The 18,643-nt window shown below is 43.8% G+C and overlaps 1 protein-coding gene across 1 annotated transcript in view; it reads left to right on the forward strand.

Annotated features, from left to right (window-relative positions):
- The window catches only part of RD3 (RD3 regulator of GUCY2D), a 59,187-nt gene that overhangs the window by 18,029 nt on the left and 22,515 nt on the right, over nt 1-18,643 (forward strand). Inside the window, exon 2 of the mRNA XM_075337995.1 lies at nt 13,086-13,400. Within this exon, the coding sequence (XP_075194110.1) occupies nt 13,105-13,400 (296 nt within the window). The 5' untranslated portion in view covers nt 13,086-13,104. The remainder of the gene's footprint in view (nt 1-13,085; nt 13,401-18,643) is intronic.

Genomic DNA, 18,643 nt, shown 5'->3' on the forward strand with positions numbered 1-18,643 from the left:
GCTCGTCTGCATTGTTGGGTCTGGTGTCTCTCATAGATTCTCTATGGGGTTTAGGTTAGGTGAGTTTGCTGGCCAGTCAAGCACAGTGATACTGTGGTTAGTAAACCAGGTATTGGTACTTTTGGCAGTGTGGACAGGGGCCAAGTCCTGCTGGAAAATGAAATTTCCATCTCCAAAGAGCTTGTCAGCAGAGGGAAGCATGAAATGCTCTAAAATGTCCTGGTAGACGGCTGCGCTGACTTTGGTCTTGATAATACACAGCAGATCTACACCAGCAGATGACATGAGTCCCCAAACCATCACTGATTGTGGAGGCTTCACACTAGACCTCAGCAGCTTGGATTGTGGCCTCCACTCTTCCTCCAGACTCTGGGACCGCGATTTCCAAATGAAATGCAAAATTGACTTTCATCAGAAAACATCACCTTGGACCACTGAGGAAAGTCCAGTTCTTTTTCTCCTTGGCCCGGTAAGACGCTTCTGGCGTTGTCTATTGGTCATGAGTGGTGACACAAGGAATGCGACACTTGTAGCCCATGTCCTGGATACGTCTGTGTGCGGTGGCTCTTGAAGCACCGACTCCAGCAGCGTCCACTCCTTGTGAATCTCCCCCAAATTTTTGAATGGCCTTTTCTTAACAATCCTATCAAGGCTGTGGTTATCCCGGTTGCTTTTGCACCTTTTTCTACCACACTTTTTCCTTCCACTCAACTTTCCATTAAAGGGAAGGTGCCTTCAAAAAAAACATTGTTTTTCAATAACTGAAAAAAAAGTAAAGTTTTAATGTTTTGTTTAAATATTATCATTTGTTTTTAATTGACCAAAATATAAAAAATTATTTTAAATGTTTGATATTTTCCACTCTTGAACACTAGTGGGAGCAGTTGCTGAAAACCACGTGTACGACTTGCATGGTTTACAACTGCAGTAGAAGTGGGTGGAATCTGCACTCATGTGTGTGATGCATTGTTTCCCTTCTTCTGGATGTTTGCAAAAGGATGAGGTAGGATGAAGATTAGAATCACAGTGCAGAGCCATTTTGTTGGTGACTGCAAAGTGATCCTGAACTGTGGAAAGTGTCACTGAGGATGGCTAGCATAGTACCTCACTGTATACTATTCTCTACTGTATACTGTGCCCCATATACTTTGCCACATATTCCTGTGCCACCTCTGCACAGAGCGGTGCCAGGAGGAGGAACTGCTGGAAGAAGAGGTGCAAGGTGAGTACGTTCGGCAGTAGTGGGGATCTGCGAGGTGAGCATAGAGGCAGGGAGCGATGATCGAAGTGTGACATCTATGGTATAATACCAGGCTCAGCTCAGGCTGCATATCGCCGCTCATCGCCGTGCTCAGCGGGAAAGTGAAGCTCACAGTATACACTGTGGGCTCCACAAAGATGGCGGTGGTTTCCTCCCAGATCTGTGAGCTGGAGAGCCCAGGTCACAGGAGGGAGCAGCCACAGTGCAGGAGATAGTGGTCGGATGCCAACTACTATCTCATATGCACAGGGACTGTCATTACACACAGCAAATCCAAGATGGGAGCCACCAGTGTTTGAGTAAAAATAGAATTACAGAAAAACTAAATAAACAATTAATTTAATTTTGTATTAAAAAGAATTGATTGTATAATCTGTAATTTTTAATACAAAATTACAAATCGCGGCACCTTCCCTTTAATATGCTTGGCTACAGAACTCAGTGAGCAGTCAGCTTCTTTAACAATGATCTTTTGTGGCTTACCCTCCTTGTGGAGTGTGTCAATGCCTGACTTCTGGACATATGTCAAATCAGCAGTCTTCTCCATCATTGTGTAGCCTACTGAACCAGACTAAGGGACCATTTTAAACACTTAGGAAGCATTTGCAAGTGTTTTGTGAGAATTATTCTAATTTTCTGACATAATGACTTTCGGGTTTTCATTGGCTGTAAGCCATAATCATCATCAACAGTAACAGAAATAAGAACTTGAAATAGATCATTCTGTGTGTAATGACTCTATATAATATATATAGGAATAGATATAGGAATAGATCACTCTGTGTGTAATGACTCTATATATTTTATGCGTTTCCCTTTTTGTATTAAATTACTGAAATAAATTAACTTTTTGTTGATATTCTAATTTATTGAGATGCTCGTATGTATGTACATTGGAGATCAAAATTAGAGAACAATGCAATGCTTGCTGCTTTTTTCAGAAATAATGTAATCTACATTGATGAACATGTGAAGGTTTTGTGTAAGGCTATGTGCGCACAGTGCATTTTTCGACGCAGGTGCGTTTTTGTGCGTTTTTAGCGGCCAAAAACGCACAAAAACGCAGCGTCAAAAAGACGCAGTGTGCGAACCTAGCCTAAGGGGTGCACCATGCCACTAGAACAGGGTTTTACAAAAGATCCAAAGTTTATCACCATAAGGCTATGTGCGCACAGTGCGTTTTCCGCGGCGTTTTTGCGCGTTTTTCGGGTGCGTTTTTGGCCTCAAAACTGCAGGACTTTGCTTCCCCAGCAAAGTCTGAGTTTTCATTTTTGCTGTCCGCACACATCTGTTTTTTTTACCTGCGTTTTTGAGTTAAAAAAAAAAATGGACATGTCAGTTCTTTCCTGCGTTTTTCTGCGTTTTCCCCCCATGCAATGCATTGGAAAAACGCAGCAAAACGCAGAGATCAAAAACGCAGCAAAACGCAGCCAAAAACGCACCAAATCGCGGCAAAAACGCATGCGTTTTTTTGATGCGTTTTTTTCGACGCAGGTGCGTTTTTGTGCGTTTTTAGCGGTTAAAAACGCACAAAAACGCAGCGTCAAAAAGACGCAGTGTGCGAACCTAGCCTAAAACCTTTATTTTGCCCAAAACCTGATGATCACAACTAGAGAACAGCAATGACTGTAGCACAGAGAGATGATCATGAACATTTCCTGCAGGTAACAACAGTCACAATCAGTAGGACGTGTACCGGCCATCGCTGTGAATGACTTCAGCACATCTGCGGCCACAGGACATCACTAGTCTCTCACACTGCTATGGGGGGATTTTGGTCCACTCTTCTTCCAGCCTCTTCCACAGTTCTTTGGCTGTTGTGGGTGTCTTGGCCATAACTTTGTCACCAAGGATTTTCCGGAGGTTTTCTATTGGATTTAGATCAGGACTCTAGGCAACCATTTCATTGTTTCAAAGTTTTCTGTTTCAAGGATCTACTTTACCCATTTTGCTGCAAGACAGGGGGCATTGTCCTGCATGAAAATTGCTGGCTGATTGAGTGATGAACGCAAGTAAGGAACCACGTGTTGTGAAGAAGGTTCTGATCCACACTTGCATTCACTCTGCCATGTAGCTGTATGAGAGGTCCAACTCCTGCTGCAGAAAACATTCCCCAAATCATGACACTTCCTCCACCGCCTTTCACTGACTTCTTAACACACTTTGGGTTGTCTTTCCCCAATTTGTTGACGAACATAATGTTTCCCATCAGACTCAAATAAGTTAAACTTGCTTTCATCACTAAAATGAGCTGTGGACACTTCTCCTCTGTCCACACAACATTCTCCACACCAAAGGTGAGTCTAGCCTTTTGATTCTTCTTGCTAATGAGAGGTTTGGTCACTGCAGAGTGGGCTTTCAGTCCAAATGCTCTTAAACGTCATGACACTGTATGATGAGACAGATCCTTACCCTGTTCAGTGCTGAACTGTAGAGCAATTCCAGCTGCAATGTTGAAATGATTACCCATGGAGAGTCTCTGCATTATCCTGTTCTCTCTTCCATTTGTCATTGGAGAACCTCTTCTTTACTGGCACTTGCCCTGGGAACGATCTTCAGCGGAGTTCTATATGTGCTTCCTACCCCTGTAGATTTTCCTTGCAGTTGCGGTGTCTCACTCGGGCCCTCGGACAACTCAGCAGCTCCCGACCAGTTCTGAGTCCCGCCAGTGGTTTCTCTGAGACCCCACCAATCTCAGGATATTTGACAGCCCGTCTGTAGAGTGGGGTTTTGACACACGGGAGGATTTTCTCCCTTTCTGGACAGGCCCTAGCTCTGGGCCCTGTCCATACTATGGGCTCCTGATGCTTCACTGACTACAAACTTCCTGCATTTCTGATCCTACTCTGCTCACACCTCCCTCCTTGTCTCCATCTTCCTAGTAACCACTCCACTGCTCTCTGTTCATGCTCTATCCTAACAAACTAACTAGCTACCACTGACATCCCACTCCTGCACACTTGGTCTCTAGTTACACATTCCACGAAAACATCCAGTCTTATTAATACCACATCTATCTTATCCTTAACCCTTTATCTACAGTAGTCCTGGCTCCTCAAACTACATCTCCCTCCTGACACAGCATGAGGGGCCGGCATCTTACATTATACATTATTTATAGTATTCTAAACATGCATATTATCAAATACATTTTCTTACTATAAAACAGATAATACCTGCAGCTGCTAGGTGGAACTGAACGCTGCGCCCGTTCAGCTCTGATACATCCATTATATAAAATACATTTATAATACAATAGCAAGAGTGGATGTGGCTCGCCCACCTCCTACAGCAGTCCAATAGCAGACAATAATTAACGTTTCAGTCCCTCAATCTGGATCTTCATAAGAATGAAACAGATTGGAGTGGATCCAGGGAAATAAGTGTGTGGTGCCCCTGAAGCTTCAGTTGCCACAGGGTACTGCATCTCATTTAAGGTGCAGTATTCATCTCGGGTAAGGAGGGGGTTAATCACCGGTGTTTCCACATTCCACCTTACATACAGCTTAGGGACTTTCCCACTGAGGACTGGACTAGGGTAGGCTGGGGGGTGGCCATCAGAATGCATGGGACTTTCCTGGTCACTATTACAACCACCTAGGGGGCGAGCACCATTTGGGGTAGAAGTAGGAGCAACCACACACTCTCGACAGTAAAGTCAGGACTACAGTTCTGCATCACGACACCACTTTCTTCTCTTCTTCTTTCACGGGACCTGGGGCTTGGAGCAGAACGCTCAGCCCGGGCTCCTCACTCCTGGAGGGGCATCCCTTGGAAAGGACACTTTCAAATAACGGTGGCTACCTCTAACTTAACTGGGATTGGCTGGAGCCCATCACGGCGGTGACCGGTACCTCCCGGGCTATCTAAAGACAGTGAGTAAAAGACCTGGAACTGCAGCAGCTGACTCAGCCTTTTGATTGCCGTCACCAGCGCTTCGGTGCCAACGGCCACTACTCCCCCTCATCATCCTGTCCGGGGCCTGCTCCACCTGTGGGGAGCAGAACCATCTTTGCTGCTACAACCATCTGCCCCGGAGGACAGTGGTGGCTAATCCCTGGCCGCGTACCGCAGGTGGCATCACGAGACAATCATCCTCATCCTCATCCACTACTACCCTCATCCTTTCCATCCAATTTATCCCTTCCGCGGACACTTCGGGGTCACGAAACTGGGCAGGCCACCCGTGACATCTCCCAACCCTTTACCGGCCGGACGACAACTATTTCTCCAAGACCCCGTGGGGTGCTCCACTGGCAGAAGAGGAGCGACCAAGGTCGCATGTGCATTCTATAGACTCTGGACCGATACATTGTAACAAATCATCAGAGAAACTGGTTCTGCTGCTGCCGATGTGTTGAGCTCATGGAGCATTGCCTGCACTGAGTACAATTGTGACCACTTCTCGGCTAATAGCGGCACAAGCCATGGACCGGGTCACAGCCTCCGAATGCAAACAAGTGTTCTCATTCAATATTCTGAAAACACTAAAAGCTAGAAACATAAAGTATATCAGAAACTTCTGTTACTTTTCCTATGGAATGATTAAACGTTTGTTCTAGATACCTAGAAAATCCTTTAATTGTTGTTCTCCTAAATAAGACTGCCCGCTAGTGCATTAATGGCCCAGAAATAGAGACATTATCTGGTCATTTCTGGTAATTGAGGGCAGATCTTACACAAGTTCTGTGCTAAACTGGATGGCAGATTTGCAGCTATTAGCCCCGTTAGGGACATGACTGCAGATGTGTCAGACAGTAATCTTCCCGAGCGATGGGGATTTATGGAGCTGTCAGCCGTCAGCCGACCACCTGCTGTTTGACACAGATCTGTCTTTTAACCCGAGAGACGCAATATTTCTTCTCTCGTAATTCTCCAGACACATCGTGTAATCTTCACAAACCTGATTATCCCTGGAACGTTTAACGCTTTCCTTCCATTACCATGTAAAATGTCAATCAACACATGGCATATAAGTGGGGGCACATGGATATTACATCGGAGGCCAATTTTGGAAATCTGGTCCGATACCACCCATCCGACTGCTCAGCAGTGATTTGCATTAATTGGGCCAATAATAAAGCAATTTTTGGCATGCCAGGCTACAGTGGTAAAATAAAAAATAATTTCCAAGAGGTATAACAGGAGCAAAATGGCAGCAGAAGCCCTTTATATCAGGGAAACCTTATGGCTATAAATCACTGGTGGCCACAGACAGAAAAGGGCACCTGTGCAAGAAGAATATATGGGGCCTTTGTAGCCCAAGTGCTCATAAAAATGCAAAATTGGACCTGCTGTGGAGGTAGGATTGGACCCCTGGTTGCACCAATGGTTTATCTCGTCCGTCCCTGCTATAACTAAATGGTAAAAAAAAGTGCGGATTTACGGTATTAACATTTGTTTTAGAAAGCTGCCCTCCATTGCATCACCAAAAATTATGCAGCATTCGCCTCTCTTCCCTATATCGAAAATGACCCCTGAAGCTATATTTAGCGGTATTAGTAATGGGGCCACTCACTTAGGCACTTGTTTGTGGCGCGAGCACTTTATCAAATCAAAGACTATCCAGTTATATATAGAAATCCCGGATTAACTCCTGTTGCCTGGAGAAAAACAAAGCTCTACAAGCCACGCTGCTAACCCACAAAGGAGCTTAAAGACCATGGCACTGTCCAGTAAACTAGGAGATAAGTAATACCCCCAGGGGCAGGTGCACCGTGTTATAAAGTGGAGGTGGGTTTGAAAGGTCCAAATAGACAGATGCACGTGATGGACAATAAATACAGTGGGGGGAAAAATTATTTAGTCAGCCACCAATTTTGCAAGTTTTCCCACTTAACAAGATGAGGGAGGTCTGTAATTGACATCATAGGTGACCACAACTATGAGAGGCAAAATGAGAAAACAAATCCACAAGATCACCGCGTCTGATCTGGCAAGATTTATTTTTGCAAATTATGATGGAAAATAAGTATTTAGTCATCTAAAAACATGCAAGATTTCTGGCTCTCACAGAACTGTAACGTCTTCTTTAAGAGGCTCCTCTGTCCTCCACTCATTACTTGTAGTCTTGGCACCTGTTTGAACTTGTTATCAGTATAAAAGACACCTGACTACAACCTCAAACAGTCACACTCCAAACTACACTATGGTGAAGACCAAAGAGCTGTTGAAAGACACCAGAAACAAAATTGTAGCACTGCACCAGGCTGGGAAGACTGAATCTGCAATAGGCAAGCAGCTTGGTGTGATGAAATCAACTGTGGGAGCAATAATGAGAAAATGGAAAACATTCAAGACCACTGATAATCTCCCTTAATATGGGGCTCCGTGCAAGATCTCACCCTGTGGGGTCAAAATGATCACAAGAACGTTGAGCAAAAATCACAGAACCACATGGGGGAACCTAGTGAATGACCTGTATAGAGCTGGGACCACCAAAACAAAGGCTACCAGCAGCAACACACTATGCTGCCAAGGAATCAGATCCTGAAGAGCCAGACATGTTCCCCTGCTTAAGCCAGTACATGTCCGAACCCGTCTGAAGTTTGCTAGAGAGCATTTGAATTATCCAGATAATTATTGGGAGAATGTCATATGGTCTAATGAAACCAAAGTAGAACTGTTTGGTAGAAACAGAACTCGTCATGTTTGGAGGAGACAGAATGCTGAGTTGCATCCAAAGAACACCATACCTACTGTGAAGCATGGGGGTGGCAACATCATGCTTTTGAGCTGTTTCTCTGCAAAGGGACCAGGATGACTGATCCGTATACATGAAAGAATGAATGGGGCCATGTATCGTGAGATTTTGAGTGCAAACCTCCTTCCATCAGCAAGGGCATTGAAGGTGAAACGTGGCTGGGTCTGTCAGCATGATAATGATCCCAAGCACACCGCCAGGGCAACGAAGGAGTGGCTTTGTAAGAAGCATATGAAGGTCCTGGAGTGGCCTAGCCAGTCTCCAGATCTCAACCCCATAGAAATCCTTTGGAGGGAGTTGAAAGTCCATGTTGTCCAGTGACAGGCCCAAAACATCACTGCTCTAGAGGAGATCTGCATGGAGGAATGGGCCAACATACCGCCAACAGTGTGTGCCAACCTTGTGAAGACTAACATAAAACGTCTGACCTCTGTCATTGCCAACAAAGGATATATAACAAAATATTGAGATGAACTTTTGTTATTGACCAAATATTTATTTTCTACCATAATTTGCAAAAAAAATCTTCCCAAATCAGACGCGGTGATTTACTGGATTTGTTTTCTCCTTTTGTCTCTCATAGTTGTGGTCACCTGTGATGTCAATTACAGGCAAATCTCATCTTTTTAAGTGGGAGAATTGCACAATCGGTGGCTGAATAAATACTTTTTTTTCCCCACTGTATATATTATGATAATGCCCCATAAAGAGAAATATTTCCCCTTGAGTGGCACCTTTTTAGAAAGTATTATTATCCTCTCCCAAAGTAGAAAATGCCACCCTTGTGCCACCCCCTCATGTTCACAGGTGTATCACATGTGAAAGACAGTCATGTGGTTTCTGGCCATAGAAGGTCACAGCGTTTGGCTGCGCAGAATGTTTCTTGACTTTCCATTGTTTCTGCTGTCAGTATTCATTGGTATAGGTAGTTTTCCTGCTGGATTCATCTATCTCCCTTTTGGACCCAGCAGGAGCTCCACTTGCATCCAGCTGTTGATTGTCAGTATTCCCTTGGTGTCTAAATACCCTTTCCTTCCTTTGGACTGGTGCTGGTGATATTGTCAGTTCCTTCAAGCTGAGGTTGCAAGCAGGTGGCTTGCACTCCTCTGTGGGATCATTGCTGAAAGCTCTGCTGAACTTCTACCTGAATCATCTAATGATAAGTACTTCTTGCTTTTTCCCCCCTGTGTGTCACCCTTGTGTTTTCTATAGTTGTTTAGTGGGGTTGACAAAGCACTCATGCCACCCATTCCCTATTTAGGACCCAGCACTAGGTATACCTAGGGTCAGGTATCTGGCTCAGCACATAAGTGCGAAACCTATCTAAGGTGGCGAGGGACCCCAGGGACTTGCGGTAGGCTTAGTCAGGGGTCACCATCTTTCCTCTCGGTAGACGCAGGGTTTCCCTTCTCTTTCTCCGTGCGCATTGTACTTCCCCATATCTAGCGTGACACTGTGGCGCCCCTGCGGCTTCAGGTGTCACAGGGTACTGCGCCTCACTCGAGGTGCAGTATTCATCTCGGATACAGAGGTGGTCATTGCCGGTAAACAACCATCACAACAAATACACCACATAACATGGGAGCTCTTCCACTGGGACTAGGCTAGGGTAGGTGCCAGTGGTGGCCATCATGAGATATGGCACCTCTTGCCCACTAGTTCAGCAGCCTGGGAGGCAGGGCTCCTGCAGGGGAAGTTAGGAGCCATCTCACTTAGAACTCTGTTAGCTCCAGGCGCAGCAAGCGCCAGGTGGCACTCAGCAGAGACGTCAGGAAGAAGTGACAGAACAAACAGGGGCCCGTGGTCTGGAGCTATAGGCTTGACCCGGATTTTTAGGAAGAAAGGGGATCCCAGGGTTCGCGGGGAGTGCAGAAAGCACCCGTGACCCATTCCATGGCCCAGGAGCTGGGGTGGAGGGAAGACCACTGGAAAGGACACGCAGAGGGAAACGCCGACCTTGACCTCCGAACTATCTGGGATCGGCTGGAGCCCATCATAGCGGGTCCCGCCACTGCAAAGGCGGTGTGATTTCAGTGAGTAAAGAACTTGAACTGCATCCTTTGTGTCGTCCCATCATTGCTGGCGCTCCCATCATCGCGCCTTGGCGCCATAGGCGACTATTACTCCCCTCTTCCTCCCTGGGGCCTAGCTCTGCCTGTGGAGAGCTGCAACACCTAAGCTGCGTCACCGTCTGCCCCAGAAGAGAGAGACTTCCCGCAGCGGCGGCTAATACTTGGCCGCACACCACAGATGGCGTCACGAATAACTACTCCCATCATCCCTATCTTTATTGACACCGCCGGGGTCACGGAACTGGGCTAGGCCGATGTGACATCCCAAACTGACACTGGCCTGGTGACGACTGGCCCTCTCAGACCCCTTGGGCACGTCAACACCACATAAACAAATAAGGTTTATACTCGACTAATCTGAGTGACCAAGTCCACTGCACATAGAGTGGACTGTACAAATTGTGCAATCAGTGACACTGATGTCCTGGCACAGGTGGACCTTTAGGATGGAGTGTGGTGGCATCTATGGCTCCCTACTCTATCGGGATCATGTTGATATCAATGAGATTCAGTGGCACTCGCCCCGGACAGATGTGTACTGCCCCGAATCTTCTGTGCGAGCCACGCTACTGACATACAGTACACACAAATGATGGAAAGGGAATAGGAAAAAATCCAGCACTGGCTCCAATTTCTATAGATGATTATGGACCAATATAGGTCTGAAATGTGTAAATCCCATGTGCTTTTACATTTTTTAATATGCATGGTTTTTAAAGATTTTTGAATAAATGGATCACCTAAAAATTTTAGCCGGTGCTGGATTTTTTCTATTTCCTTTTTATTTGCACTTTATCCTGGGGGTGCCACCTGGGAATTTTTGTGCACCAATGTGGACTTAGTTCAGGCAAATACATGGTAGGGTGAATATTTTTTTTTTTTCTTGTTTAATCACACAAAAATGTTGCTGCTACAAGTATAAAGTAAATAATGGTACAGTGTAAAATTGAAAAAATTGTCACTGTCATCCACGTGTGTATACAGAGGTCACCCAGCCCTGAATAGAAAGTCCCCCCCCCCAGCTTTGGCCTCTTGAAAACCAAGCAATGGTGTCTTCTTGATCCTGTTACGTACATAAAGTAGTTGGGAAGATTGTTTCTTGGTCTTTTGGCTAAGATTGTCTGGCATCAGTGGGTTTGGCCTCGTCATCTGATGCAAAGACAATAATGCATGCCGGGAGGAAGCTTTGTGGTGCATGCTGGGTGGCTTATGTAGTCATTCAGTTAGATGACCCCCAACACCCGAATATCAATGGTTTGAGAAGTTCTCCAGAAAGCGGTGCCTAAACTCACTGGGTGTCAGGCCTCACTTGAGGATCAGGCATATTTTTCCAGCAGAACCAAAGAAATGAGCAGAATCATAAGTTTGTATCCTTGCAATGCGTAAGAGCGCGTTCACACTGTGGCCACTTCCGACAAAACCCAAGAAAAAAAGACAAACATTTTCACAGCACTTCTACATTCTTACTTTTAAGCAGACTCCCTTATTCCAGGTCTTTTGGTTGTGAAGAGGAATTTTTTAATTTCCCTATTGGAAGGTCCAGTCATTACACTACAATTTCCACTATTTTTGTTTTGTTTGTTTCACTGTGTATCGCCCTTTTTCACGTTGTCCTTGTCACAAAAACTTTTCAGGGTGTGTTTTTCTTATGGTTTCTCTCCTGATTCATCGAGGGTGGGTAGTGTGTGGCCAACAGGTTCTCCTTGGCCCTGCAAACCCCTGGCTATCCTTCTCTGGGACTGGGAGGATAGCTTTTATTAGACTGTGCTCCTACTCCAAATATTGTGGCAGCTAAGGCTGATGCTGGGAGCACGTCCTTCTGTGTCTTATCTTTGGCGAGGAGTGGCCACTGATCCCTGACTATCACCGTGGCCTTTTGGTTTGGATCGATAGATATAGTTTTTTTTGGGGGGCCCTTCTCCTTTAAGAAGTTGGCTGCACTAGTTTTCATCTTTGTTCACTTTTTTTTGGAGCATTGCTCACTTATTTAACTACATTCAGCTGTAGAGCACAATTTCAAGCTCTTTAAAAAAAAATTAAGTATGATTTGGGAGATACTTCTTTAAATTTAGACACGGTCCAGCTCCAGCACCAGAGCTGATAATGATATTGATGTCACAGGGTGTAACGGGATCACTAAGAACTGGAGCCTAAACTGGCCCTCAGACTAGGGGAACCCTCCTGGCTGATCCTGATCCCCAAGATACACCTGAAGGTGGGGATGTTTGGGTCACCTTCCTTACCCTAACTCCTGAACACAGGACAGGCGTGATTAATCCTACACAAATAAACAGACGGGGGGAAAACCAAAACTCAAACTCCCAATAATCACTTACAGATGTAAGAAAATACGTGATCAGGAGGAAACTAAAGGAAGGTAGGAAATAATCAGACAACAAGAGAATTTCCACAACACGCCAAACAGCACACAGAAGATCACCAGCTATAGAATAACAAAGCACCAGGCCCGGGATAGCATAAAGCTATCATCGGCATGGGAGAACAGGCACCACCATCTTAAAAAGGGGGGAAGCGACTGTGATAGGTCTCCTGCAACATGTGACTCAAGCAATAATCCACAGGACAGCAGAAATTAACTCCTACAAGCCCAATTACTAACAAGAGCACAGCTGGTAGACGCCCGAGCCTGTCTGTGCAACTCAAAATCAGCATCTTGTGGAGTGTCTGACTTTGCTGTGTGAACAGCGTCAGAAGTAGTCCTGACACTCGGCGATAAATATAATGTTGCCATAGACTATACATAAATAATGCTGCTATACCGTAAAACAAAAACTATCTTATTTAACTACTTTTTTAGTGACAGCAGAATACCCAGAAATGAATTAACCACATTATTAACGCAACCATAACTGGCAGAGAGACTTCCATTAACATAAGTGTCTCCAAAATGCCGCTATAAACAGTATCAACTCATTACCATCTATGCACCATAGACTGTATTAGAGGCTGTATAACTACATAATATATGCATTAATCATAATAGCTTTTATTTATATAATTGCTAACACTTTTTTTTTCTTCATGCTAGGTTGAACTTCTGGTGAAGCATGGCCCTGACGTCCTGGTTCAAGTGGAATGAGCCTAACATGAGACTTTCCCAAAGAAATCCTGCCGACATGGTGGTGGAGACGTTAATGATGGAGCTGAGCTGGCAAATGAAACAGGCGGAGAAACAGCAGCGGGAGAAGGAGAACGAATACAGGAAGATTAAGACTGGGGTGGACTACAGCTGGCTGGTCAACTACCCGAAGCACAGTTATGACATCAGCCCAGTAGAGCGGCTACAGCTGGAGGACTCCTGTAGCACCATCCACCCGTCCTACTGTGGACCCGTTATCCTCAGGTAAAGACTCTTTGCACATGGGAGATGCCATTGTTGTTTGGGTTCTGGACACACTTACGTCGTTTCCGTTCCATTAAGCTATAACGATAAACATCTTATGGGATGTCTTTGATCTTTCTGAGCATAGATTTGTAACTTGGGCAATATACTGACTACATCAGTTGTGTTATATTCGGGCTTTTATTAGGACCAGCCTTGTATAGTACTAGAGGACCTTTTACCACATTTTTCCTGATGGGCTGGACACACTATGTAATAGTGGCTGCAGAGTGGAATAAATAGAAAGGTGATTTTTTGTTTTTATTTTGCTTCACCGTTGCGGAGATATTAGCAATTAAATATTTGTCACCTGTTAACTTTGAGTCTAAATGAGTATTGGTTTTCACTGGGGGCGTGTACTTCTGCCTCCTGTATGATGCTGACCAATCGTAAGCCGGCAGCAACATAGAAGTGCAAAAGGAGATGTAATGATGTCATCGGGGTTGCAAGACCTGAGTCCACAGTTCCTGTTCAGCCTAAATAAGCACAGAAAGGCGAGCTATTGGTAAGATTTCCACTTCTATGCTGTGTTATATATCTGCAGGGCTAATTTAGGCTGGCTTACCGATTCAAGACTAGGCCTTGAAATCTGCTGATATGCCAAGTTTAAGGAGCTCCACAAATCGGGGACATCTCTGCACAGTTGGGTGCTGGGATGTGACATCTGTACTGTTTTGGCGCAAAATCAAACACTCACACAAGGTAATAGGGTGTTCTTGGTCCTTGCAGACAAAGCCAAGTTAAAAGGTACATAAGTGATAAATAAGGAAACTCTTTATATAAATGTCACAGAGCCTTAAATTGTGTGGAATTGCACCACGTTGTAGATGATGATGATTATGATGATGATTATTATTCGGATAAAAGTGTTTCTGCTGCTCATGGTGTATTGTGAGCAGGAGAACCCAGACAAGCCGGGATCCACATTGACAGGCTAAATGTGTAACATCTGCCCTTGACTGCTGACTCAGGATGACTGTCACGGACAGACTAGGGCTAGCCACCAAGTCTGTAGGATCTTAAGAACCTTAAAACCCTTGGAATTACACAAGGTCCAGGAGATCGCTGCCTATGGAAGGCTTCAGTCCAGGAAAGAGTGGTTGTCAGGCAGGGTCAAAACCAGGAGGCACACAAAGAGACAAAATCGGCAGGCAAGAGGGTGGTCAAGAAATAAGGCTAAGGTCAAATCGGAGATGGCAACGAAGTACAAAAACGTCAGGCAGGAGAGGAGTCTATGAGCAGGCAGAGGTCAACACAGGGATCAATAGACAGAACAGAACAGGAACCAGACACTAGCAGGAATACAAAACTATCTCTGGCAGTGACCAGCAGACAGGAGGGGGAATTAGAAGGGTTTGGTGTCTTCCCATTGGCTGTAGCTGAGTGGTGGAAACTTCAGCTGGAAGACACACGCCACCTACAGTCAGCCAGTGTTACTGCAGGTCCCAGGGAAACCCAGCTTAGTGGATGAGCGGAGCCTGTTCCCACTAGAGCCACTGGCACCGACTCCTCTCCTATCACCAGCACAGTCAAGACGGGAATACAGCAGCGCTGGTGACCAAAGCAGAAGTCGCAGGAGCGGACTCTGGTGAGGACGTGACAACAGGGTATGGAGACAGCAGGAAGAAGGGGTTTGTTCACTTATCTACAGCGGAGAGGGGAGAGAGCATTTTGGAGGGGGAGGCAGAAAGCCTTCAGAACCAGAAGCTCTGACGTATTGGTGACCTATTTGCATAGCACTCAGCTAATGAACAAATTAGTAAAACGTTTTGTGAAGACTATATCAAAAATTGCTTGAACAACTGTTGTTTCAATTATTTTTTTTTTCGGTGTTTCAAAAATCAATAGTACATGTAAAAATAAGAAGCTTTGTCATAAATTTTATTAGGGAAATCTGCTTCTTGCTCCTCCGGGAAATGATCATTTACTCTTAAATGTCTCAATTCAGGAGAAAATCCATCTTCAGTAAATACAGATTTTCCCATTACTGAGGTAGGAGATGGCACTTGGTGCTTATACTGACCGCAGAATGTCTGTGTCTACCTATAACTTTAAAATTTACAATAATTAAACTAAATTTTAAAAAATCTGTCTCCATAATAGGGAAATCTGTCCTCACTGCATACAGATTTTATCCATAAATTGAGAATTAAATATCAATCCAGGAGAAGCAATTTCTCCAATAAGATGTATTATAAAGTTTCTTATTTTCATGTGTGCTATTGATTTATTAAAATGATAGTTACTCCTTAACCCCAAATGCAGCATTTAGAAGGTTGAGAGAGAGGACCTGAAGGTGGTCTATGCCGAGAATAGGGTCTAAAAGGCATTTTGTCAGTGTAACACTAACAGGTTTAATGCATTAGATCAGTGATCAGACTAATAAACGTCCCATAGAGGGACTACATAAAATAACGTTGGTTTTATTTTAATGGAAAAATATCTACAATGGGGGGAGGAAATAAATGTAAAACATTTTTTATATATATTTATTAATTGAAGAAAGACGTTTTCCTCCACTCTCTACAAAGGCTCATGTGCGGCAGTTTTTTCCCTCCCTCTCTATACAGACACATCTGCAGGTTTTTCTCTCCGGTCTCTATACAGACACATCTGCAGGTTTTTCCCTCCGCTCTCTATACAGACACATCTGCAGGTTTTTCTCTCCGGTCTCTATACAGACACATCTGCAGGTTTTTCCCTCCGCTCTCTATACAGACACATCTGCAGGTTTTTCTCACTATCTGACATGAAATCAGAATAAGCCTTTCCTATTTTAGGGCAATTAGGAACCAAAATTATTTATATTTGCCAAATGCCAGAATAATGAGAGAGAGAATGTCTTAAGACATTTTTATTACTTTCTGCAAAGTCAAAAGTTTCCCTCCATTTCATTAGTATTTGGTGCCATTGCCCTTACACTGTATGACTTTGGTGAAGTGTTTTGTATCCTTCCACAAGGTTCTCACAATAGTTGGTAGGAATTTGGGCCTGTTTCTCCTGACAGAACTGGTGTAACTGAGCCATGTTTGTAGGTCGCTTTGCTCGCATCGGCCTTTTCAGCTTTTGTCATATATTTTCAAAAGGAATGAGATCAAGGTTTGTGATGGCCACTCCAAAACATTGACTTTGTTATCCTTAAGCCACTTTGTAATCAGTTTGGCAGTATGCTTTGGGTCATTGTTATTTGGAAGACCCATTTCCGCCCAAGTTTTAAGTTCCTGGCTGATGTCTTGAGATGTTGCTTCAGTATTGTTACATAACACTGGGGAACAATTTGAAAAAAAAATTCTGTTGAGTTAGGTTTTTGAGCTGATTTATACTAAAATTGGCATGCTGATTCCAAAAATGTAGTCAGTTTTTTTCTATCACGTCAAGTTTTTCCTCCTCAACTTACCTGCCATAGAAGCACAATTGCACTGATTTCTGTAATAAGACTTGTTATCTGCGTACAATTCGACTCATATAGAGCTACGTGTCAACTTGTAAGAGTAGTCACAACTGAGACAGTGTGGTTTCTTATTAATTTCATTTTTTGTTCATATTTGTACTATTTAAAAAAAAACAAACACCTTTTAGGTACAGTAGTTTACATATTTTTGAGAAGACAAAAATCCTATAGTTCAAGAACTTGACGTGATAGAGAAAAACTGAGATTATTTTTGGATTCAGCATCCAAAAATTAATTAAGAACAGTTGTCTGACCTAACTCCTAAAAAAATTGCGTTCCCCAGTGTAATCTTCTTTCCTCATGATGCCATCTATTTTTGAAGTGCACCAGTCCCTCCTGCAGCAAAACAACCCCACAACATTATGCTTCTGGAGTAATGGCTTCTTCCTGGCAGAGTGGCCTTTTAGCCCATGTTGATATAGTACTCATTTCATTGTGGAAAATGACATACTCTTACCAACTTCCACCAGCTTTTTCACAAGGTCTTTTGCTTTTGTTCTTAGGTTGACATGCACATGTCTGACCAAAGCACGTTCATCTCTGGTATACAGAACTTGTCTCCTTCCTGAGCCATATGATGGCTGGACATTCCCATCTTGTTTGTACTTGCGTATAATTGTTTGTACAGATGATCGCGGCACCTTCCGGTATCTGAAAATTGTACCCAAGGATGAACCAGATTTATGCAAGTCCACAATTCTCTTCCTGAGATCTTGGCTGATTTCTTTTGACTTTCCCATAATGCTACTAAAGAAGCAGTGTGTTTCAGGTGTGCGTTAAAATACATCCACAGCTAAGTCTCTAATTAACTCAGATGTTGTCAATAAACCTATCAGAAGCTTCCAAAGATATGACATCATATGGGCTCCATGACATCATATGTTTCTGACTACATATAGGTATTGACATACTCAGGGAACTATGGACCACACAATTTATTAGCTTTCTTTAGGAGAAATTGCACAACAAACAATAAAAAATCCCGTGCAAAGGTGTCCATAGCTTTTAATTCTGGAAATAAAAGCAATTGTCTACTGTGTATGGGTAACATTAGGGTGATAATGAAAAGTAGAATGTATCTGTCCAATTATATTAATTAAACACTGATCAGAGTTTGATCAGAATGTGATTCGATTTTCTTGGCTGTGCAGATGTCACAGGTGACAGTCCTGTGGTGTCCGGCTATAGAAGGTCACAGTGTTTGGCTACACAAACTGCTCCCTGATCCCTATTATTCTTGCTTAGTTTTCATCCCTTTATGACCTTGTGGCGTTGTTCAGCCCGTCAGCTGCTGTTAATCAGTACTTTCCTTGTCTATACAGTTAGGTCCAGAAATATTTGGACAGTGACACAATTTTCGCGAGTTGGGCTCTGCATGCCACCACATTGGATTTGAAATGAAACCTCTACAACAGAATTCAAGTGCAGATTGTAACGTTTAATTTGAAGGTTTGAACAAAAATATCTGATAGAAATTGTAGGAATTGTACACATTTCTTTACAAACACTCCACATTTTAGGAGGTCAAAAGTAATTGGACAAATAAACCAAACCCAAACAAAATATTTTTATTTTCAATATTTTGTTGCGAATCCTTTGGAGGCAATCACTGCCTTAAGTCTGGAACCCATGGACATCACCAAACGCTGGGTTTCCTCCTTCTTAATGCTTTGCCAGGCCTTTACAGCCGCAGCCTTCAGGTCTTGCTTGTTTGTGGGTCTTTCCGTCTTAAGTCTGGATTTGAGCAAGTGAA

This window comes from Anomaloglossus baeobatrachus, chromosome 3 (genome assembly GCF_048569485.1).
Source record: "Anomaloglossus baeobatrachus isolate aAnoBae1 chromosome 3, aAnoBae1.hap1, whole genome shotgun sequence".
Taxonomy (NCBI): Eukaryota; Metazoa; Chordata; class Amphibia; order Anura; family Aromobatidae; genus Anomaloglossus; species Anomaloglossus baeobatrachus.